Source organism: Oryza sativa, chromosome 4, assembly GCF_034140825.1.
Source record: "Oryza sativa Japonica Group chromosome 4, ASM3414082v1".
NCBI lineage: Eukaryota > Viridiplantae > Streptophyta > Magnoliopsida > Poales > Poaceae > Oryza > Oryza sativa.
The window spans coordinates 34,675,205-34,699,500 of record NC_089038.1 but is presented as its reverse complement, the minus strand read 5'-3'; the positions used below and the strand labels follow the sequence as shown (position 1 = coordinate 34,699,500).

The window sequence follows — 24,296 nt, the reverse complement described above, 5'->3', positions numbered from 1 at the left end:
GCCTCCACGGAGCTGAGATTCAGCACCCGTTGGACCACTATCTTGAAGTCCTCAGGAGCCCAGTCCCATCGGACCCCCTGGTGGGTCCTCATACAGTCCTCGGACCCGGTGTACTCCCAGGCGCCCCGGGCGCGCCGCTGGAGTGGCGCGATCCGGCGACGAAGATAGTCGCCGAACACCATGGCCCCTGTGAGCCCCTGAGATCGCAGGCCCGCCAGGCGGTCGAGGACGGCGTCGTAGCCATCTCCCAGATCTACCGGCGCCCGCCAGTTGGAGGCCTGCGCTGGAGGCTGGCTTGGGAGTCGGAGGCGCGATTCGTCGGCGAGGGGGGTGTAGAACCAGTCGCTCTTCCAGTCATCCCACTTCTTGCGGAGGACGCAGGGAATGTAGCGGTTCAGCACCGGCCCCCGCGGCTGGAAGTAGCAACCACCAACCACCGACGGCGGCGAAACCGGCTGTACGGTGAAGAACCACCGGAACAGCCGAAGGGATGGGCGCACCCCGATGAACATCTCGCACAAGTGCGCGAAGATGGCCAATGTCATTACCGCGTTGGGGGTGAGGTGCGCCATCTGGAGATCGTAAAACTCCAGAACATCCACGAAGAAAGAAGAAAATGGCGGAACCAGCCCTGCCATAGCAAAAGGGAGGAAGAAGACGGACCGCCCCGGGTAGCGTGGCGCCGGGCATCCTTCGCCCAGCGAGACTATCTCCCGGCCGGTCGCAGATTCCGGCATGAAGCGGCGCAGCAGCCCGGCCTGTCTCTCGCTCACGATGCGGGAAGGCGGCAGCACGCTACCGTCAAGCGGAGCGGAGCCCCGTGCCATGACGCCGGAAGAAGAGATGTTTGAGAGCGAGCGCGTGTGGCGGAGGTAGGGCACAGGAAACAAGGAGTTAGGGCGCAAGCGGCGAAGACAAGGGGAATAATGGCGAAAGAAAGGAAGCAAATCTCTTCCTCGGCAACTTTATACCCTTGCCAACGCTGTGCCCGGCTCCTCGTTTCTCGCGCCCACTATCTTGCCCCCTCGTTTCTCGCGCCCACTCTTCCACTAATCCCATTCGCCCGTTTACGGTGCATGAGGTGGATATGCGGCTGTGGCAGTCGAGATGGAACATCTCGTGCGCGCGTTAATTACGCTCGCCGACCGAAGCGCCATCACCATATCTCCAGGCAAAACGAACCGGCACGTCCCGATTCACACGTTACTCGAGTAATGTGGCAGTCTTGAAGAGACCGTTCATTATTGACAGCCGAGTAACCGTTGCCGATGTGCGTGATTTGCGACTGATGGGTTTCTGCCCAACTGTGGAGACCGGTCCCACCTGTCACCAGGCCTTAGGAAGTGGCGTCACGCCCGACCGCTTCCCTCGAGGAGGGTAATCGCCCCGGCATAACGCCGGGGGCTACTGTCGATGACATGGGACCGGGAGTATCGTGACTAGAGGCTTGAGGCAGACACAATCGCCCACGTGGCCTGGCACCCACCGGGGGGGGGGGGGGTCGGGCCCGAGGGTGGTGTGTTCGCCCTCCTCTTTGTCTCCCCGAGGGGGTCGGACCGCTCCCGCCTTGGCCCCGAGGGCTGGGGCGCCCCGACCCCTTGTGGATTTTGCGCCGCGTGTATGGGTTAGGTGAGCACAGCGGCGCTCACCTAACCGCATTTATTGCGGTTTGGACGAACGCGTCACGCCGCGTGTAATACGGTGCAGCGCGCTCGTTTATCCGGTCTGTGACCAGTCACAGACCGGTCAGATCGTGGGTTAGGTGGCGACAGGCGGTCTGACGCACGCCTCGCCCCGTCCAGTCAGGACGAGAGCCTCCAAGCACTCGTCCCTAGCCGGAGCCGGCGTGTTACCTCCTGGAGATGACACGTTGGTTCCGGTCAGATATATACCAGGCTTCATCCTAACCATTACAGGCAAGATGTTGTATGAAGAAGGGCGAACATGCAGATTGTTAAACTGACACGTGATGGACAAGAATGACCGATTGGTGACCGGTCTGACAATGGTCATGTCGTCAGCAGACAGCCATCTCCCACGTCGCGCCTGCTTCCGGTGAAAGTGGAGGTAGGTATGGGCCGTCCCGTCAGAAGGTGATTCGGATGGCAGCGATACAAATCTCCGTCCATTAATGAAGAGAAGTCAAGTTGAAAGAAAGGGAGGGAGAGATGGTGCATGTGGGATCCCCTTGGGATATAAAAGGAGGACCTTGCCCACTTAGAAAGGAGAGGAGAAAGCAATCCCAGAAGAATCGGGGGCTGACTGGCACTTTGTAGCTTCTTCATACGCGAATCCACCAAAACACAGGAGTAGGGTATTACGCTTCTCAGCGGCCCGAACCTGTATACATCGCCCGTGTCTTGTGTGTTTCCGCTCTTGCGAACCTTCCACAGATTGGGAGCTTAGAACCTCACCCAGGGCCCCCGGCCGAACTGGCAAAGGGGGGCCTGCGCGGTCTCCCGGTGAGGAGCCCCACGCTCCGTCAGTTCTAAATTACCCGATGAGAAAGGGAGGGGGGGGGGAAAATCTGCCTTGTTTATTTACGATCCAACGGATTTGGTCGACACCGATGAGGTGTCTTACCAGTTACCACGAGCTAGATTATAGTACTAATTACTTGAGGATTCGGTTCCTAATTTTTTACCCGATCGACTTCGCCATGGAAAATTTTTTATTCGGGGGAGAATATCCACCCTGTTTCGCTCCTAATTAAGATAGGAATTGTTACGATTAGCAACCTAATTCAGATCAGAATTGTTAGTTAGCGGCGTTGGATCCCTCACCTCATCCCATCCCAATTCCCAAACCCAAACTCCTCTTCCAGTCGCCGACCCAAACACGCATCCGCCGCCTATAAATCCCACCCGCATCGAGCCTATCAAGCCCAAAAAACCACAAACCCAACGAAGAAGGAAAAAAAAAGGAGGAAAAGAAAAGAGGAGGAAAGCGAAGAGGTTGGAGAGAGACGCTCGTCTCCACGTCGCCGCCATGGCCGCCCGCGCCGCCGCCGCCGCGTTCCTGCTGCTGCTCATCGTCGGCGCGGCCACCGCGGCGCCGGACATGTCGATCATCTCCTACAACGCGGAGCACGGGGCGCGGGGGCTGGAGGAGGGGCCCACGGAGGCCGAGGCGCGCGCCGCGTACGACCTCTGGCTCGCCGAGAACGGCGGCGGCTCGCCCAACGCGCTCGGCGGCGAGCACGAGCGCCGGTTCCTCGTGTTCTGGGACAACCTCAAGTTCGTCGACGCCCACAACGCCCGCGCCGACGAGCGCGGCGGGTTCCGCCTCGGGATGAACCGCTTCGCCGATCTCACCAACGAGGAGTTCCGCGCGACCTTCCTCGGCGCCAAGGTCGCCGAGAGGAGCCGCGCCGCCGGGGAGAGGTACCGCCACGACGGGGTGGAGGAGCTGCCGGAGTCCGTCGACTGGAGGGAGAAGGGCGCCGTCGCCCCCGTCAAGAACCAGGGCCAATGCGGTAAGGAATTTCTTCTCTTTCCTCATCTCATCTCCCTTGTGCGATTATTTACCATTGAAAGCTTAGATGCGATTATCTATTTGTCACGCTAATCTCGGATCTAAGTAGGGCAATTTCACAACAGTTAATTCAGGTTCACAGCTAGTAATCTTTTGCCCCTACTTGCAAAACAGTGCAGATTTCCTTCTGATATATACATAATATAATAGTAGATTATGATTATATAGTCACACACCGTCTAGTCTCTAGAAAAGATGGGTCATTTTTCTAGCTAAAGCTGACTTTCCCCCCTGAATGAGCATATCTGATTTAATGACAGAGTTATTGTTCTTTTAATACGATGATAATTTACTGGACCGAATAATTGTTTGGAATTCTATGGTAAGGATTTATTACGTAGTGGATGCAGGATGTATTCTTGGAAAATCCTCTCATTGGGTTAACTGTGTAAGGTATTTGTTCTCTTCGTTCTTTGCTTCTGGAGTTGGCAACGGCTGTGACTTGTGAATCGTGCAGTGACAGCGGTGTGGACTTGAACAGATTCAAAGCCCGCCGTTGGTTGGGGCTGACTTGCTCAGTGTGGTTTCCTTGTTTCCAGGATTGTAGTTTAGCTTAGCTTGTTTTTTCCTGATTTTAGGACTGCCGTTTCTGTGGTTGTGCTGCTTTTGTCTTTATATTTTTAAAGGTCTTTTTCGGTGCATCTATCAGTCAAATACTTTGGACAAGGTGACCCTGTAACCAACTACTAAGACATTAAACCGATTTGATGATGTTGCTTTGCATTGCAACTATTTTGGGCCTTTAAGACTTTTAAGGGATATCACACCTTATCAACCTTTCGTGTTCAGTCGAGCAAACTTTTTATCCTGTGCTGGGAGCTGTTTGCTGATATTAGCCTACAGGTGTCTTCAAACTGCTTTTGTGGGTAAAAACAGGGGTGAAACAAATGTCTGCAAATATCTTACTATCCATCTTGATCTTGATAATATTGATACAATTAAACAGTTTAGGGTTCTTGCCTCATATTACAATTGGTTGCTTGCGGTATGATTGCAGTTGTTGCTCTCTTGGATGACACTAGTTATTTTGATGGTTACTGACATCTTTGGTCTTGAATGGTGGGATGCAGGAAGCTGCTGGGCCTTCTCCGCAGTAAGCACAGTAGAAAGCATCAACCAACTTGTTACTGGTGAGATGATCACATTGTCGGAACAAGAACTTGTAGAATGCTCAACCAATGGACAGAACAGTGGCTGCAACGGTGGGCTCATGGATGATGCCTTTGACTTCATCATTAAGAATGGAGGCATTGATACTGAAGATGACTATCCTTACAAAGCTGTAGATGGCAAGTGTGACATCAACAGGGTATTAACTTATTTTCTGATGAATAACTTCATACATTCATCTTTCAGTTCCCACATTATGCAAATCGCTAATGTTTCAACGGGTGCATTGTTTTAGGAAAATGCTAAGGTTGTGAGCATCGATGGCTTTGAGGATGTACCTCAAAATGATGAGAAATCACTTCAGAAGGCGGTTGCTCACCAACCAGTCAGTGTTGCTATTGAGGCTGGTGGCCGCGAGTTCCAGCTCTATCATTCGGTAAATGAACTTGCAGATATCACCCCATGCATATAGGAGGTTTTGGTCGTAACAACTATTGATTTTTACATTACAGGGCGTCTTCAGCGGTAGGTGTGGCACAAGCCTTGACCATGGTGTGGTTGCCGTCGGTTATGGCACTGACAATGGCAAAGACTACTGGATTGTCCGCAACTCTTGGGGCCCGAAGTGGGGTGAGTCTGGATACGTTCGCATGGAGCGCAATATCAATGTGACCACGGGGAAGTGTGGCATTGCCATGATGGCATCATACCCTACCAAGAGCGGAGCAAACCCACCCAAGCCATCTCCGACTCCTCCAACTCCTCCAACACCACCTCCCCCATCCGCCCCTGACCATGTCTGCGATGATAACTTCTCTTGCCCAGCGGGCAGCACCTGCTGCTGCGCATTCGGCTTCAGGAATCTCTGCTTGGTTTGGGGCTGTTGCCCAGTTGAAGGTGCAACCTGCTGCAAGGATCATGCCAGCTGCTGCCCGCCTGACTACCCTGTCTGCAACACCCGGGCTGGAACCTGCTCAGCGGTAATCTCCTCGCTTTCTTGTTCGTTCTTACTGCAACTTTATACTGCCTACATTCTATTCCAAAGATTGTTTTCATCATAGTATTCTGCTCCGACAAGCTATACGGTTTTGAAAAGGCACGAGGCTTTCATGATCTGAACTCAGCAAATATTTGTCATCATGCTTTTTCTGAAAAAACTAGACATTAAGGTTGCTTTGGCTCCAAAGATAGTTCAGATAACTGTAATGCACTAACTGACCTTTCTTCTGTTGGAATTGTGCAAGATATTTGAACGTACGAACTGACCTTCCTTTTGTTGGAATTGTGCAGAGCAAGAACAGCCCATTGAGCGTGAAGGCTTTGAAGCGCACGCTCGCTAAGCTGAACACCGCATGAGCTCATCGATAACATGTAATCGGCGAGGAGAGGGGATGAGGCAGCGTGGAGCCTTTCTGAAATTTCTGCTTCCGTGCCTCCATATATCGTTGTCGCATTTTGAGGGGACAGCTTATTTACTCTACTGCCTGCCTTTTATCTTACAGTGATCTGTGTACATAGCTCGATCCAATTTGTACTCTTATTTATCTTCTCCAATTTGTACTCTATATAATTTATCATCTCAAGAATACATTAACGAAGATCCTGTTTTACCGTTCCAAATTCTCATTATTCACTTCTGTCGAAATATAGCTACAACTAGTACATCTGATCAGTGAATTTCAGAACACTGATTACTTGTAAGGATACAATGGAAGGATGCAAGAATGTTCGTGTTTGCATCCTTCCCTCTTATTGCGATGTGATATCAGATTGTTGTCAGCAATGCGTCAGGCTGAGATTTGCGGCACAAATTGGTAGGCCGTTTTCCGTTTATTGACCAACAGTTACAAAGTTTGGAATCATGCGATCTGAACGACAAAACGCTGACAAAGTTGGTGATCGCTGATCAGTTCAGTTGCCACCACCTCCGCCGCCGCCGCCTTCTTCAGCTGCCACAGCCGAAGGCAACGCCGCCGCCGGCGGCCTGAAGCCCGGCAGGTCGCAGGGGATGTGCGGCACGAAGGGGCAGTGCTGCGGCGGGTCGGCGTAGAAGCGGGCGCACTCGAGCGCCGGCCGCTGGTGGGGGAAGTTGGGGATGCAGTTGAGGCGCACGTCGAGCACCTTGCTCCGGACGAGCTCGAGGCAATGGCGGCGGCCGACGGAGTGGAAGTAGTTGTCGGAGAGGGAGAGGTTCTGCAGCTTCCCGGTCTTGGCCAGCGCGCAGAGCACGTCGGGGATGTGGCCGTACAGCTGGTTCCCGGCGAGGTTGAGCTCCTCGACGAGCCCCAGGCAGCCGAGGGAGAGCGGGATGGGTCCGGTGATGTCGTTGCCGCCGGCGTCGAACACGGTGAGCCCCTCCACCAATCCGATCTCGTAGGGGAGGCATCCCGAGAGGTGGTTGTTGAGGAAGAGCACCTCGGAGAGGTTCGCCGACGTGTTGTAGATGGAGCGCGGGATCGGGCCGGTGAACTGGTTGTTGGCCACCACCAGGTACTCCGCCGTGGTGCTCCCGAAGTTGTCCGGGATGTTGCCGTAGAAGCCGTTGTTGTTGAGGAAGAGCGCGACGACGGTGAGGTCGAACACCGGCGGCGGCACCGTGCCGACGAAGCGGTTGAAGCGGAGGTCGAGGAAGAGGAGGCGGCCGAGCGGGACGACGGTGGCCGGGAACGCGCCGGAGAAGTTGTTGTTGGAGAGGTCGAGCTCGTAGAAGTACGGGAGGCCGGTGAGGTCGGGGACCTCGCCGGAGAAGTTGTTGGAGTTGGCGTGGAAGAGCGCTAGGTCCGGGAACGCGTCGACGAAGCCGGAGAGGCTGGGCGCGCCGAGGCCGTAGCCGTTGAAGTCGATGGACGCGATGGTGAGCGTGGTGTTGTCCTTCGGCGTCGTTGCACCCGGCGGCGCCGGCGGGTGCTCGCAGTAGAAGCCCTTGTACATGTCGCCGCCGAAGTAGCTGTCGCAGAGGTTGGGGCCGACCCACGACGCCGTCACGCCGCGCGGGTCGCTGGTGATGGTCGCCTTGAACGCCTGGATCACCGGGTACAGCGCCTGCAGGTTCTCGTTCAGGAAGTCCTCCGGCGACGGCGCCGGCGCCGGCGGGCAGCCACACTTATCCAGCGACGCCGCCTTCAGGGGGTCCGCCGGCGCCGGCGCCGGCCCGCAGCCACACGTATCCAGCGACGGCGCCGATACCTTCCCTTGTCCACCGCGATCGGGCCTCCACGACGGCGCATTGCGCGACACCATGGCGAAGTGAGTATGGCTGGGGTCACACACCACGCCGTGCAGGTGCAGCGCGGCGAGCAGGAGCGCGAGCGCGAGCGCAAGCAGGCGCGCATTATGGCCTGAAGCCGCCGCCATGGACGCACGTTAGATGGTGGTGAGACGTGGGGGGGAAGACGAGTTTTAAGGAGGAGGAGGAGGAGATGGGTCCATGGCTCCATGAACTCCATTGACATGGAATGGATCAGCACAAGTGGAGCGTGCTTTATGGGAAAAACTATATTCATTTTTTAAGGGGATATCATCTCGTTTTTACATGTCACTCCCAAAATAAGTGCAGTTTTAACACCGTTCATGCTCAACGTTTGACCGTTCGTCTTATTTGAAAAACAATTATGACTAGTATTTTTATTGTTATTAGATGATAATACATGAATAGTACTTTATGCGTGACTAATATTTTTATTTTTTTTATAATTTTTTCAAATAAGACGGACAGTCAAAACGCTGGACACGGATATCTATGGTTGCACTTATTTTGGGACGGAGGTGGTAAAAAATTTAGTGTAGCAGATTATGGCTCGGTTTAGTTCCAAACTTTGAATCCCAAAAACGTCACATCGAACTTTTCTACACACACAAACTTTCAACTTTTCCGTTACATCATTTCAATTTCAATCAAACTTTCAACTTTAGCGTGGAACTAAACACACCCTATATGTGATATGTCACTTCAAACATGCATATTCAAATTCAACTTATACAAGTAAAAACAAAAATAGCAAATTTAACTGTGAAAAGAACACGTAATTTACGGTTAAATTTGTTTGTTATTTTTGTTTCAAATTACATATGTCGAATTTTAACTTGCATGTTTGCGAAAAGATATATCATATATTGATCACAATATATATCTTGATAATTTTTTTTAAAAAAATTTTGATAACTTTTTAAACGATACGCACAAAACGAGAGGATGTCCCGACAAAAATCCACTTCCGCTTTATGGGTGAAAAGAGGTGGGAATAGGAGAGAAGTTGTTTTGCCGGGGAAGAGAGGAGGCAATGGCAGCCAGCAAAGAGAGAGGCGGTAGTGGGGTTGGCGGTTAATTAGTCGTCATCGACGGTAGGAGTGAAGAAGAAGAAGAAATGAAGCAGCGCTCGTGCGTGCAGGCAGCGGCGGCGTGCAGCTCGCGACCACTGGCCGAGCCGAGCGGGGCGTGCACTTGATTCCAGGGCGAAGTGGCTACGTGCCTAGCTCGCGAAGTGAATACACACATAATAGTATGGCAGTGTGCGGTCAAGGCGTTTTGTGATTTTGAGTTGAGTTGTTGATGATGGGTCAGTGCGGGGAAGGCAATAGCGTCGGCTTTCCTCGGCAGGAGGGCAGAGGCTGCCTCACGACCGGGCTCAGTGCTCTGTAGTCTGTACATACCGGTAGTATATGATTGGGGCACTGGGGCATGACAAAAGGCACAATGTGTGTATGTAGCAAGTGGAACATCATCATCTTCTGGGCCAGGAGCAAAGATATGTTCATATAGCATATTAGCGTTTGCTAAACATGAAGTCAGCATGACATGACTCGGCCGGAAGCAATATTTGCCGTCTGATTCATAATAGCAAACCAGAAAAAAAAAGGTGTCTTCTCTTTGCCAGAATAATGCTTACTATATTCCATATCACAAATAAGTGTGCAGATATGTGTACTGTGGAGTATAGAAAAAGAATGTTGGAAGATGGAGAACTTATCTGCTTGACCCAGTGAGTAGTGACCCTACAATTTGGATACCCACCCAAGTTTTTATGTTAGTGTCCCAAAAAGGCTCTGCACTGGTAGTCTTGTACCATAATGCTCACACATATTGAATTGCCAATAGGCGTCCCCTTTCGGATATGCCTAAGCCAATTTGTCCACTGGTGCCCGTAATGGCCTTAGCCCCTCTAAAGAGAGGTGTTGCATACTGGAGCCTGAGCAGACAACTTAAGTTTGAAAATATGTTATCAAGGCTGGCTCATGCATAATTTGTTTCTACAATGAACTGCACAGAATTTCCAAATATGCATGTGGTTGCTCTGACTTGTCTTGTTAATTTTTCTTAATTTCTAGCATAGCGATTTTACACCAACACAAAATACTTACATGATACATAAGTTTTGCAGCAAATTAATACACCAGAATAGTAAAAACTGAACACAACGGTTCATAAGTAGTAGAGAAAAATGGCTGGCCCTAGACGATTACCAAAGATTCAGGTATGCATGTGTGCAGTTTGGCATCGAATGAGCTCACTAAAGTTTATTAGGGAACTATTTAACAATGAGAATCAAGAACACTAAAAAAACGGTTTAGTGCACCAGCAACCAACATATTTGTATATGCCGGCTACAGAAAATGATTTCAGGGGAAAAGTATATATCATTATCCACAAGATATGTGCCCATGATAAACCTCAGCATGTGTCATGTTACTTGAAAAAATATACAAAGCATTCCATTTCTCAAATTGAACAGAGTGCATGTAAACTACATCAGCAGTCAAACATGACATCTTCGATATCCAAGAATATTTCCAGTGGTGGTTCACAGGTATGGAGAGTAACTGACGAGGTTCATGACCAACCACATATGACAAAAGAGGTTCCTGATAAGACAAAAGATGATCATTATAGAGAAGTATCATTTCTCAGGAACAACAGAAGATGGTCTCAGAACATTTGTAAATTTCATGTGTGGTAACAGTTCAACTCCAGAAAAACAAACTTCTGAAAGTGATTACTTGGTTGTATTTAGAGTGCCTTGAATGCCATTCCTGGGCTGGTGGTTTCTCTTTTTATTAACAAAGGGAGGACATCACTGCCTCGCCTTTCTAAGAAAGACCATTTTTGCCTTAGAAAAATACAACAGAAATACAGAATACGGTGAGAAGTAACTCTATCCATTTGTTCAACGAGAATTTATCTCATCTTTGCTGCCCTTAGCCCTTAGGTTTTTGTGGGACTTTTCGAGTAACAAAGATCCACTGGCATTGCCGTTATAGCATCTTAAAGGTTTTTTGAACTATTGCAACATTATGTAAACTTGAGATTGCAAGAGTTAAACAAAAATGTTGTCCATGCTATCATGTTAACGAAATGTGTAGCATACTAAATATGTGAAACACAAAAGCTATTAGTGGTTTGTTGGATTTAGAGTATACCATGAACTAGTAAAAAAGATTCAAACCGTCTTAGAAGCTCACCCAATGTAGCAAAAACACCGGTTACTCAGTCTTCTTTTGCTTGGTTGATTCTCCAGTCTTGCTAATGATGGTATCTAAGTGCCTTGATAGTACACTGTGCGCCATACCAATCTTTTCATCGACTTGGTCCTGGTACTTCTCATACAATGGTGGAACTAACAGAGAAAACATTACACCTAGAGAAAAGCCAGAATGATACAATTATTACATATGAGCTATCATAAAAGAACGATTGATCCATACATGAATAGGTCCAGGAAGTTAAAGAGAAACAAATTCAGTAGTACTCACCAATGTAAATGAGCGTAAGGAAGTTGAAGAGCATTCCAATGTATGAAACCACCCATAAAATCAATATAACCTATATGACCAAACAAAATAAGGGGCATAAGAAGAAAGCATACAAAGGCAGGTACAGCCATATAGACGTACAGTTGTGTGTGTACTAGTGGGCATGGATGTGTGTGTATAAGAGAGAGACCTTTATAAAAACACTCCTATCTCTCTTGATGGCAATATCATGGCCAACAGCCAACACCTTGTTGATCCATACAAGAGCCCGATCTGCAGCTTTCTCAACAACCACATCTGAGACCTCTAGTTTAGGGAGTGGTGGAAGAGGCCTGCAAAAATCACAACTTTGTGTCAAACTTGGATAGATGATATGGGCAATGGAAGTACAATGCCAGTCACAGAGAACAACATAAAACAACCAAAGTGCCAAAAACAGCTCTTTCTTTTTCGGTTTAGCGATACAATCGCAGAGACACTGCATAAATGCATATCAATTCTAGGCAACAATCAAGTCAGATGGGGAACACAAACTCATAAATGAGCCGATAAGGAATGGCAAGCGCGGTGATTGACCATGTAATGTAAATCTAGGAAAAAAACCTTGTGGATTGCTTGCAGAAGAGACCATATAGCACAGTTACAAGCTCTAGAGAAAATGACACATGCTAGCAGAATTAACTTATCGAACTGCTATCGCGGCTTAGCTTTAAAGTAAAGCAGCCTCTTTACTTTGTAGATAAGGGATCGGATAGATGCATTATTGGTAATGTAATAAAAACGAAATATGCAGGTTTCAGGAAAAGGGATAATTAGGAAACCCCGACATATGCAGAGTTCAAACCTTTGAACAATCTCTAATCTTAGGAGATCATCGGATCACTTCCAATTACAAACTGCTCTGGCCTGAAGTTTAGTTTCTTACTGCAACCCGTAATTCAAAAATGCTAAGCAAGTTAGTGTATGAAACAGTTTGGCAGTGAGCTTCTTGAAGCCAAAAAGATGCAACAACCAAACGGTTGGGGAAAAGAAAGTCCACATTATTCAGCAAAACCTCATACACATTACAGTGAACACCGCAGTTACAACTACAGCGAATCAGGGCCGCAGGGCGCGGCGCGACTCTACATGAGATCAGAAACACGCGGTGCTGTAGAGCCAGGGCAAAAACCCACCTGTTGAGCAGCGAGGCGGACTTGGCCCAGAAGAAGAGGATGGCGACGAGGAGGAGCAGGGCGTTGGCCATGACTGACGGGAAGCTGTACCCCGCGCGCTCGAAGAGGAACCACACCGCCGTGGCGCCCGCCACGGCCGCCGCGGACACGTTCCTCCGCCGCCACAGCACCAAGTCGGCGACTGCGAGACGAGAGAACACGAGTGAGGAGAAAACCGAACCCAAATTCTCGACCCGGATCGGAGAGCGCCGGGAATGCGCGTGCGTACCTGCGCCGCCGCCGAGGAGGGCGTGGAGGGATCGGCGGGAGGTGGTGGCCATCGGGATCGCCGCGGGGAGGGTTAGGGTTTGGGGCCGCGGCCGAAGCGAGGAGAGGAAGTGGGGTAGGTGAGTGGAGCTCACGAGGCGGAGGCGACGAGGACGAGATGGGATCTCTCTCTGTGTCCTTTGCTGGATCAGGAAATGGATTCGGTTTCGGAGACGGCGCGAGCGAATGAATTCCGTCGAATTATTTTGAAATATTATGGTGAGTTATTGCAATTTTGCGGGCAAGTGATGCCCGATGGTGTTGGAATAACTCCTTCCATTTCTATACTTTTAAGATTTAAATTTTACACCATAATATTCTTATTTTTCACTGATTTTTGTGATTCCCATCATTTCAATAATTTTAAAGCTAATCAAATGCTTGGAAAGAGAGAATAAGTAAATTTCATTTAACCACCCGTATTATGATCTACCTCTTAATCACAAATAATAATAACCTATAACTAGATGGGATACATTATAGTACTACGAATTTGAACATAGAGCATATAATACCCAACGAATTTCTGTCGAGATTTATAGTACTATGATGTGTCCTATCTAGTACTAAATTTTAGAACAAATTGAGTAAATTAAAAAAACATACGATTTTTTAGCACATAAACATATGTATTATGGTCATTTCAAAAAACACAATATTTATCATTCTAACTTTGAATTACCATAATTTTAAGTTATACAATCGCATCTCGAATTTATGAGTTATTTATCCATCATATAAATGTTACATCCATGGCCTTTTAAAAATTTGATATATGAGTATGTCAAATTGGTTACAATGTGGTTTTGTGGAACTTTATATCCATAGTACCTATGGGTCATGTGCTATGTGTCAAAATCCTTGTAGTTTTGTGTAATTTTGATCATAACGAGTGTATTTTTACAAAATTTCCCAAAAGAAATACAAGTAATTCGAAATTCAAATGCTAACAACTGAAGTGAAAAAAATAAATTATTTATTGTAACAATCCTTATATTTTAAAATTGATGGAGTAATTATGTGCTTGGACCTTCTAGTACATTCAGTAAATATATACTGTTTAGAATGATTTTTTTCTCTTAAATATATCATGGCCATAAATACGTTTGGTCATGCAAGCTACTAGTTTCATGCCGTTCAATTTGGAGGACTGGCACTTTCATGCTGCTTTGTTTAGATACGATGTCATTTCGAAGAAAACAAGTATCCAAACCAACAGATTAGTGGATGCTAGCATTTGACGACGACATGTTTAAATCAAGCCGAATTATGGGTCCAAACATGGACATATTCTTCCTATTTGTTGAAAACAACAGCGTGGAACATGAGTACCCGTTCCAACGCCAACCGAGTAATCGGTCCGATGCTACCTTGGCTGTGTTTAGTTCAGCGCAAAGTTTGGATTTTGGCTGAAATTGAAGATGATGTGACTGAAAAGTTACGTGTGTATAACAGGTGGAGGTGGATGTGATGGAAAATGATTGAAGTTTGGATCCAAACACAGCCCATACCAACTCACATAGTTCGTGGAAGGGAGACAATAATTGTGATCCTCTAAAATATCACAGTAAATTTCTATTTTTATAATAAACACACAAACGAACCTGAACAGTAACCGTTTCATATTAAATGAATATACGGTCCTTACCTGAGACCTGTTTTTTCAGCAAAACTATATAGTCATGGCATGTATCTATATATAGAAGAACAAGATGCACTTATAGAATGGAATGTGTGATTTCAATTTTGAGACCCCGTGTTCAATATCTAACGCGCTTACAATTTTTTTTAAAAATGTGTTTGGAATCCAAATATCGTCTTTTATCTATAGAAGAACATTTTGTTCAGTACACCATATTGAGTCTGGTGGATATCCTAGAAAATTCCAACTCCAACTGACGGTACGCCAGTACACCGCCATTGGCAGCTAGCCTGAAGTGATCCAATTTTTAATTTTTAATTTTTCTGATCTTTTTAACTCTTATCTCATCATACTTTAAGTGAACAAACACTTATCCAAAATTATATCAGAAATGCTATTACATTTTAAAATGGAGAAGGTATGGCACGAAAAGCACCAAATCCAATAGCTAGAAGCCGCATTCAGTTCAAGATTTGAAGCAATATATTCAAAACTCAAAAATAGCCTGAACTCCTCAAGATTAGCTCACACGATGATGACATGACTCAACTGAAGAATCCTGGCCTTGTACCAAAAACAAGTCCAGGTTCAGAGAACCGCCCCCTTCCGCGGAAACGGCAGCTGTTACAAATCCCACCCGAGCAGCAGCCACTTCCAACACACACGCTCACCCGATTCCCCGCTTCGCCGCCGGCGCTCGCATCGGTCAAGTCAACTCGACGCCCACACACGCACCGGCCATGGCCGCGGCGGCGGCGGAGCAGCAGCAGCAGGGCTTCCGCCCGCTCGACGAGGCGTCCCTGGTGGCCTACATCAAGGCCACGCCCGCCCTCGCCGCGCGCCTCGGCGGCCGCCTCGACGCCCTCACCATCAAGGAGGTCGGCGACGGCAACCTCAACTTCGTCTACATCGTCCTCTCCGACGCCGGCTCCCTCGTCATCAAGCAGGTCCCTATCTCCTCCACGCGCCGCCACCGTCGCCGCTGCCACACATGTAGTACGCATCTTCTGTCTCCGTTCTTTCGCTGACGACGCTGCAATCCAGGCGCTGCCGTACATCCGCTTAGTGGGGGATTCATGGCCGATGTCGAGGGAGCGCGCCTATTTCGAGGCCTCCGCGCTGCAGAAGCACCGCGCCCTCTGCCCGGACCATGTCCCCGAGGTCTACCACTTCGACCGTGCCATGTCGCTCATCGGGATGCGCTACATCGAGCCGCCGCACATCATCCTCCGCAAGGGCCTCGTCGCCGGCGTCGAGTACCCGCTGCTCGCCGAGCACATGGCGGATTACATGGCCAAGACGCTCTTCTTCACTTCACTTCTCTACAACTCCACCACTGATCACAAGAAAGGAGGTTGGTTGATTTATTACAGGTTTGGTTTGCCTGTGAAAATTGAGAAGGGAGAAAAATGAGAACCGAATTGATGGCATGTTGTGTTATGTGAATTGCAGTTGCTCAGTATTGCGATAATGTGGAGATGAGCAGGCTCACAGAACAAGTTGTATTCTCAGATCCATACAGGGTCGCCAAATACAATCGCTGCACATCACCCTTCCTTGATAATGATGCTGCAGCGGTTCGAGAGGATGCTGAGCTTAAGTTGGAGATTGCTGAATTAAAATCAATGTAACTAGCTCTCCTGATTAAACCAGCGTTTCTCTTTCCTTTTCATTGGAGATGATGGACATGATTTGCATATGCAGGTTTATTGAGAGAGCACAAGCTTTTCTTCATGGAGATCTCCACACTAGTTCCATCATGGTGACACCAGATTCTACTCAAGTGATTGATCCAGAATTTGCTTTCTATGGCCCAATGGGTTACGATATTGGGGCCTTCCTGGGGAACTTGATTTTGGCATATTTTTCACAAGATGGACATGCTGATCAAGCAAATGATCGTAAGGTGTGTATGGATTTATTGGCTAATAATAGTAAATGAAAGTGCGTAATCTTACCTGGGTGGTTAAGTTGTTTTGCGTTTGCTAAGATAATGGCAACCACATGTCTTCCTGTGTACTAATTTCGATAGGATAGAAGTTTGGAACATGATACTTGTATCCTATAGAATAACTAGCAATTGATATTGTTGATATATGCCGTATGTAACAGAGGGAGGAGGGTGCTCAGCAGACGATGAATGTCCCTGAGTATTACTCCCTCCGTTTCATATTATAAGTTGTTTGATTTTTTTCTTAGTCAATTTTTTTTAAGTTTAACCAAATCTGTAGAAAAATAGAATAACATTTTCAATACAAAACAAACATATTATCAAAATATATTCTATGTTAAATTTAATTAAACTAATTTGCTGTTGTAAATGTTGCTAATTTTTTTCTATAAATCTGGTCAAACCTAAAGAACTTTGACTAAGAAAAAAGTCAAACGACTTATAATATGAAATGGAGGGAGTACTTAATGGGAACTGCAGAAATGACAAGTTATGATATGGCAAAGTGCAATTGCAACATCTAGATTCTAGAAGGTATTTTCATGATGTTTCGCCAGGCATAAAATAAGTTCTATGTCTGTACATATTTTGCAGGCTTACAAGAAATGGATCTTGAAGACAATTGAAGATTCATGGAATTTTTTCCACAAGAAGTTTGTCGAATTATGGAATAAACACAAAGATGGGAATGGGGAAGCATACCTGCCCCCTATATACAACAGCTCAGAGCTTTTGAGCCTTGTACAGAAGAAGTACATGACAAGCCTATTTCATGACAGTCTTGGATTTGGTTCAGCAAAAATGATCAGGTAATTAAACAGTACAATTATGTAGAGTCTGTACTACTAAGTCAATTTGCTGAATCTTATTTACGTCTAGACTATGAAGATATACTAGACCTGCCCTTTTTAAATGTAAGAAGCTCAAAGGCACAGTAAGTTAGTCCAAAGTAGAGGTTTCCGATGCCAATTTTGATGCAGCACTTCTTTTTCATAAATGTATATCAGTATGTGCTATCCTAAAAGAGATGTTCCAGAAGACCACCTTTGACGATTATAAGTATGACTGAAAACCGTCATAAATGGTTAAATTGGAGGCTATTCAGGATATTATGTTGTGAGAAGCTAAGTGTAAAGAACTTAAAATCACATTTAAACGCCATTTTCAAATTTTTTATCTGTGTTCCGATGCCTTGTGCATGATCCTCACGCGACTTCTGTTTACTAAATTGGACCATACATATGTAGGAGAATTGTTGGAATTGCTCATGTTGAGGATTTTGAGTCGATTGAGGATGCCAGCAAGAGAGCTTCGTGTGAGCGACGTGCCCTTAATTGTGCAAAGGCAATCCTGAAGGGAAGACGCCAGTTTGAAAGCATCGAGCAAGTGATTGTGCATGTACAATCGTTTGATCGGGACTGATAAGGCTAACCATCTACACAACCTTTCTGATTGAGGAGACAAAAGTTTTCATCTGTTTACCATCAGCGATTATCTGTGCCTATTATAAAGCAGAATTGGCCGGTTATATGTGGGCTGGGCAACAACAATGTATATAGCCAAAGTAGTCCATACAGATGGACCCACATATGTGGGATTTACCTATTGTAACCTTCATACTCCCTCCGTTTCACAATGTAAGTCATTCTAGCATTTTCCACATTCATATTGATGTCAATGAATCTAGACATATATATCTATCTAGATTCATGGACATCAATATGAATGTGGGAAATGCTAGAATGACTTACATTGTGAAACGAAGGATGTAATATATATAGGTAGTTAGTAGTATTAGAAGGAGAGAGAAAGCAGAGATAAATAATATATTTTATTCTATATAGGCAACTCATATGTTTATGGGTGACTTTTGCTATTTGCTTGATATGGACTAGTTCTACAATGTTGTTAGGTGGCTGAATGAAATATTGTATTCTTTATGGACTAGTTCTACTATACATTATGCATGCTCAAGTGTGGACGCTCTGCAAGATTGATGTTTTTTTTTCACCACTTGGCTAAGTTTGTAAGAATCAGTCGGTTGAATGGCAAAAGCTTCCCCAAACAATTTAACTTTTTATCTAGATTCAAAAGAATCTTAATAAAAGCTAAAAAACTGGTTTTCCCTGCTTTTTTATGCTCTCACAACTAGATTTCCATTTCTCAGAATTTAATCTACAAAGTAGGTTTTCCTTAGCTTCCTCGTAGATTTTTTTTCGAGTAAAGTGTACGAGCGGTACTTAAACTTGTAGCGGTATGTCATCTAGATCCCCCAAACTCTCAAAATGCATATCCAGGCCCTAGAACTTATCAAAGTGTATCATCTAGGTCCCAAATCGACACATCCCCTCTTGGATCCTACGTGGCGCTGATGTGACCTGCCACATGGACGTGACATGTCCTTTTTTTTCTTCTTTTCTTTTTCTTTTCTGTTTTCTTCTTATTCTTGTTTTTTTCCCCTCTCTTTTGCTCGGGTCACAGACAAAGGAGAAGAAAGGAAAATGCAAGAGAAGAAAAAAAAGAAAGAAATAAAATTTTTAAATGGGTCCTATTTGTCAGTCAAAATTATGCCACATCATGTTCGTGTGACATGCCACATCCGCACCACGTAGGATCCTGAAGGATTTGTGGTGATCTGGGACCTAGATGACACACTATGACAAGTTCTGTGACTTGGATATGCATTTTGAGAGTTTAATGACCTAGATGACACACCGCTATAAGTTTAAGGACCGCCCGTGTACTTTACACATTTTTTTCTGGATTCTATAGCTATAAAATCTCATAATATGATTATTTAGGGAATTGGAGATTTTGGAAGAAACTGTACATGCTAGAAGTTCTCCAAAAGACCTATCTATACTTTGAACATTCTAGTTCATCCGGTGAATATAATAGAGTTTGTCAACTTTCTCACTATGGTTCGCTTGGTCATGAGAATACTATAATGATTTTTGTCTTGTGAGCTAGTTTCATGCCGTTTAATATGGAGGACTGGCACTTTCATGCTGCTTTTATTTGGATATGATGTCATTTTGAAGATACATGATGCTAGCATTGACGGCGACATCAAGCCGAAGTATGGGGCCAAACACAGTCGATATATTCTCCCTGTTTGTTGAAAAGAACAGCGTGGAACATGCGTACCAACTGATTAATCGTTCGGATGCTACCTTATCAACTCGCAGAGTTCATTGAAGGGACACAATAATTGTGAATTGTAATCCTCTAAAATATCACAATAAATTTCTTTTTCTAATAAACACACAAACGAACATAGTAACCGTTTCATTCTATCAAATGAATATATGGTCCTTATCTTAGAGCTGTTTTTTTCAGAAAAATTATGTAGGCATGGCATGTTTCTATATATCTATATGAGAACATTTCGATTATGGTTGATTTGCTAGAAAATTCCAACTTCAACCGAAGGCACACCACCATTGGTAGCCTGAAGCATGAGTGAAAGATTCATTAGTTTTTTTTTATTTTTTCGAGAAAACAATTTTATTTATTTCATCCGTCCTAAAATACTGCTATAAGTGAACAAACACTTATTCAGATTTATTAGCAACATATATTCATGCATTATAACAGATCGAACATACAATTGAGACGAGTAAGAAAGGGCTAGGAAGGTAATTGAGGATAAAGTACCGTATCATACGGAGGTTGTGTACATGATTTGAGAAGGAGCGGACAAATAGACTGCACGAGCGGTGGGAGAAGGAGATGAACGGAGGATGACTCAACTTTAATACTTTCTCCGTTTCATATTATAAAATTTTCTAGCATTACCCATATTTATATGGATGTTATGTCTAGATTCATTAACAATGGTCAATTGTAGAAAATTTTTACAATATGAAACAGATGGAGTGGTAATATAGAGATAACATAAATGATGGTATATTTTGGAACAGAGAGGAAAATTCACCAAATCCAATGACCAGAAGCCACATTCAGTTCAAAATTAGCAGTATACTAGGATGTGTTTAGTTTGTGTGCCAATTTTTTTAAGGATACAGACACATATTTGAAGTATTAAACGTAGACTAATAACAAAACAAATTACAGATTCCGCCTGTAAACTGCGAGACAAATTTATTAAGCCTAATTAATCCGTTATTAGCAAATATTTACTGTAGCATCCCATTGTCAAATCATGGTGTAATTAGGCTCAAAAGATTCGTCTCGCGATTTACATACAAACTGTGCAATTGTTTTTTTTCATCATATTTAATCCTCTATATATGTGTCTAAATATTTGATGTGATGAAAAAGTTAAAAAAAATTTAAAAAATTTTGAATCTAAACACGGCCTGGATTGAAAACTCAAAGATAGCATGAACTCCTCAAGATTAGCTCACACTGATGACACGACTCAACTGAAGAATCCGCCTTGTACCAATAACAAGTCCAGGTTCAGAGAACCGCCCCCTTCCGCGAAAGCAGCAGCTGTTACAAAACCCACACACCTCCGCGCAGCGCAGCCTCCCACACACGCGCACTCGATTCCCCACTCCTCTCGCGGGTCGCGGCCACTTCGCCGCCGGCGCTCGCATCGGTCAACTCGACGCCACGGCCACACACGCACCGGCCATGGCCGCGGCGGCGGAGCAGCAGCAGCAGCAGCAGCAGCAGGGCTTCCGCCCGCTCGACGAGGCGTCCCTGGTGGCCTACATCAAGGCCACGCCCGCCCTCGCCGCGCGCCTCGGCGGCAGCCTCGACGCCCTCACCATCAAGGAGGTCGGCGACGGCAACCTCAACTTCGTCTACATCGTCCTCTCCGACGCCGGCTCCGTCGTCATCAAGCAGGTCCCTATCTCCTCCACGCGCCGCCGCCGCCACACATGTACGCATCTTCTCTCTCCGTTCCTCCGCTGACGACGCTGCAATCCAGGCGCTGCCGTACATCCGCTGCGTGGGGGATTCGTGGCCGATGACGAGGGAGCGCGCCTACTTCGAGGCCTCCGCGCTGCAGAAGCACCGCGGCCTCTGCCCGGACCATGTCCCCGAGGTCTACCACTTCGACCGGGCCATGTCGCTGATCGGGATGCGCTACATCGAGCCGCCGCACATCATCCTCCGCAAGGGCCTCATCGCTGGCGTCGAGTACCCGCTGCTCGCCGAGCACATGGCGGATTACATGGCCAAGACGCTCTTCTTCACCTCCCTTCTCTACAACTCCACCACTGATCACAAGAAAGGAGGTTGGTTGATTTATTATACAGGTTTGGTTTGCCTGTGAAAAGGGAGAAAAATGAGAACCAAATTGATAGAATGTTGTGTTCTGTGACTATGAAAAGGGAGAAAAATGATAACCAAATTGATGGAATGTTTGTGTTCTGTGAACTGCAGTTGCTCAGTACTGCGATAATGTGGAGATGTGTAGGCTCACAGAGCAAGTCGTGTTCTCAGACCCATACATGCTCGCCAAATACAATCGTTGCACATCACCCTTCCTAGATAATGATGCTGCAGCGGTTCGAGAGGATGCTGAGCTTAAATTGGAGATTGCTGAATTGAAATCAATGTAACTATCTTTCCAGATTAAACCAGCGCTTTTCTTTTCTTTTCATATTGGAGATGATGGACATGATTTGCATATGCAGGTTTATTGAGAGAGCACAGGCTCTTCTTCATGGAGATCTCCACACTGGTTCCATCATGGTGACACCAGATTCTACTCAAGTGATTGATCCAGAATTTGCTTTCTATGGCCCAATGGGTTACGACATTGGGGCCTTCCTGGGGAACTTGATTTTGGCATATTTTTCACAAGATGGACACGCTGATCAAGCAAATGATCGTAAGGTATGTATGGATTTATTGGCTAATAATAGTAAATGAAAGTGTGTACTTTTACCTGGTCCACAAATGTCCTCTTTTTTTTTTATGTGACAAAAAGATAGTTTTTCTTTTTGGGTGGTTAAGTTGTTTTGCGTTTGCTAAGATAATGGCAACCACATGTCTTCCTGTGTACTTGTATCCTATAGAATAATTAGCAATTGATATTGTTGAGATATGCCGTATGTAACAGAGGGAGGAGGGTGCTCGGCAGACAATAAGTTGAATAACTTGCCTTACTCATCACTTGAATGTCCCTGAGTAATGGGAACTGCAGAAATGACAAGTTATATGGCAAAGTGCAATGGCAGCATCTAGATTTTAGAAGGTATTTTCATGATGTATCACGGGGCATAAAATAAGTTATATGACTGTACATATTTTTCAGGCTTACAAGAAATGGATCTTGAAGACAATTGAAGATTCATGGAATTTGTTCCACAAGAAGTTTGTCGAATTATGGAATAAACACAAAGATGGGAATGGGGAAGCATACCTGCCCCCTATATACAACAGCTCAGAGCTTTTGTGCCTTGCACAGAAGAAGTACATGACAAGCCTATTTCATGACAGTCTTGGATTTGGTTCAGCAAAAATGATCAGGTAAATAAATGTTGAATAGTATAGGAAGAGGAGATTACTGCGAATATTGGACACATTCTATTGAGCCTTAGGAGCCCGCATATATAGGAAATAAATAGGGTAGAGATAAGGAAGTATTATATTTAACATGGTATTAGAGCCTCAGGGGCCAGTATATAGATACATGAGATAAGGAAGGATTACAGATATGGAAAAAATCCACATAAATCAATCATATCCTAATATGACTCTAACTACCATATACTCTAATATTAAACAGTACAATTATATAGTCTATACTACTAAGTTAATTTGTTGAATCTTATTTACGTCTAGACTATGAAGATATACTAGACCTGCCCTTTTTAACTGTAAGGAACTCAAAGGCACGCTAATTTAGGCCAAAAGTAGAGGTTTCCGATGTCAATTTTGATGCAGCACTTCTTTTTCATAAATGTATGTCAGTATGTGGTGTCCTAAAAGAGATGTTCCAGAAGACCACCTTTGACAAGCATAAAGTATGACTGAAAACCGTCATAAATGGTTGAATTGAGGCAATTCAGGATATTATGTTGTGAGAAGCTAAGTGTAAAGAACTTAAAATCACATTTAAACACCATTTTCAAATTTTTTATCTGTATTCCGATGCCTTGTGCATGATCCTCAAGCGACTTCTGTTTACTAAATTGGACCATACATATGTAGGAGAATTGTTGGAATTGCTCATGTTGAGGATTTTGAGTCGATTGAGGATGCCAGCAAGAGAGCTTCGTGTGAGCGACGTGCCCTTAATTGTGCAAAGGCAATCCTGAAGGGAAGACGCCAGTTTGAAAGCATCGGGCAAGTGATTGTGCATGTACAATCGTTTGATCGGGACTGATAATGCCAACCATCTACACGACCTTTCTGATTGAGGAGACAAAAGTTTTCATCTGTTTACCATAAGCGATTATCTGTGCCTATTACAAAGCAGAATTGGCCAGTTATTTGTGCTTTTAGTACTTTGGATCATGAAAAGTGTGTGCACTCTGCAAGATCGATGTTTTTTTTCACCACTTGGCTAAGCCTTCCACCAGCTTCCGGGCTTCTTAGTTTATGAGCTGAATAATGGAAGTTCAGCACAAACGTTTGTCCATGGATATGGACGAGTGTGTTATTACAAATAAAGTTGATAGTTTTCGGCAAATAGATTGTTGTTGTTTTATTTCAAAGAGATGTAGTCCCCCTTTTGTTCCTTTTCATCACTTAGGCTGCGTTCAAGCGCAGGAGAAAGAGAGAAAGATAGTTTTGTTTTCCGCGTGCATGCTTCCCGAACTACTAAACGATGTGTTTTTTTGCAAAAAATTTCTATATGAAAGTTGCTTTAAATAATCATATTAATCCATTTTTGAAGTTTAAA

The 24,296-nt window shown here is 45.4% G+C and overlaps 5 protein-coding genes across 5 annotated transcripts; 3 read left to right on the top strand and 2 right to left on the bottom strand.

Moving 5' to 3' along the window:
- Positions 1-2,884: 2,884 nt before the first annotated feature.
- LOC4337351 (oryzain beta chain-like) lies at positions 2,885-6,331 on the top strand. The gene is made up of 5 exons (NM_001402455.1): positions 2,885-3,475; positions 4,605-4,843; positions 4,940-5,080; positions 5,157-5,624; positions 5,935-6,331. Exons 1-5 carry the CDS (start codon positions 2,989-2,991, stop codon positions 5,998-6,000), a joined length of 1,401 nt encoding a protein of 466 aa, NP_001389384.1. The 5' UTR covers positions 2,885-2,988; the 3' UTR covers positions 6,001-6,331.
- On the bottom strand, positions 6,073-8,081 carry LOC4337350 (uncharacterized protein At4g06744). Its single transcript, XM_066310174.1, has one exon. It carries the CDS (start codon positions 7,996-7,998, stop codon positions 6,556-6,558), a length of 1,443 nt encoding a protein of 480 aa, XP_066166271.1. The 5' UTR covers positions 7,999-8,081; the 3' UTR covers positions 6,073-6,555.
- Positions 8,082-10,211: 2,130 nt separating this feature from the next.
- Positions 10,212-13,126, bottom strand: LOC4337349 (reticulon-like protein B11). The gene is made up of 6 exons (NM_001425685.1): positions 12,835-13,126; positions 12,567-12,747; positions 11,582-11,723; positions 11,392-11,461; positions 11,101-11,276; positions 10,212-10,503 (listed from the first exon to the last, which is right to left on the bottom strand). Exons 1-5 carry the CDS (start codon positions 12,884-12,886, stop codon positions 11,122-11,124), a joined length of 600 nt encoding a protein of 199 aa, NP_001412614.1. The 5' UTR covers positions 12,887-13,126; the 3' UTR covers positions 10,212-10,503; positions 11,101-11,121.
- A 2,044-nt stretch (positions 13,127-15,170) lies between these two features.
- Positions 15,171-18,456, top strand: LOC107276080 (methylthioribose kinase 2-like). Its single transcript, XM_015778179.3, has 6 exons — positions 15,171-15,461; positions 15,559-15,868; positions 15,967-16,141; positions 16,219-16,420; positions 17,060-17,274; positions 17,713-18,456. Exons 1-6 carry the CDS (start codon positions 15,255-15,257, stop codon positions 17,885-17,887), a joined length of 1,284 nt encoding a protein of 427 aa, XP_015633665.1. The 5' UTR covers positions 15,171-15,254; the 3' UTR covers positions 17,888-18,456.
- A 2,454-nt stretch (positions 18,457-20,910) lies between these two features.
- Positions 20,911-24,199, top strand: LOC4337347 (methylthioribose kinase 1-like). Its single transcript, NM_001419935.1, has 6 exons — positions 20,911-21,283; positions 21,369-21,678; positions 21,827-22,001; positions 22,081-22,282; positions 22,704-22,918; positions 23,603-24,199. Exons 1-6 carry the CDS (start codon positions 21,068-21,070, stop codon positions 23,775-23,777), a joined length of 1,293 nt encoding a protein of 430 aa, NP_001406864.1. The 5' UTR covers positions 20,911-21,067; the 3' UTR covers positions 23,778-24,199.
- The last annotated feature ends 97 nt before the right edge of the window (positions 24,200-24,296 follow it).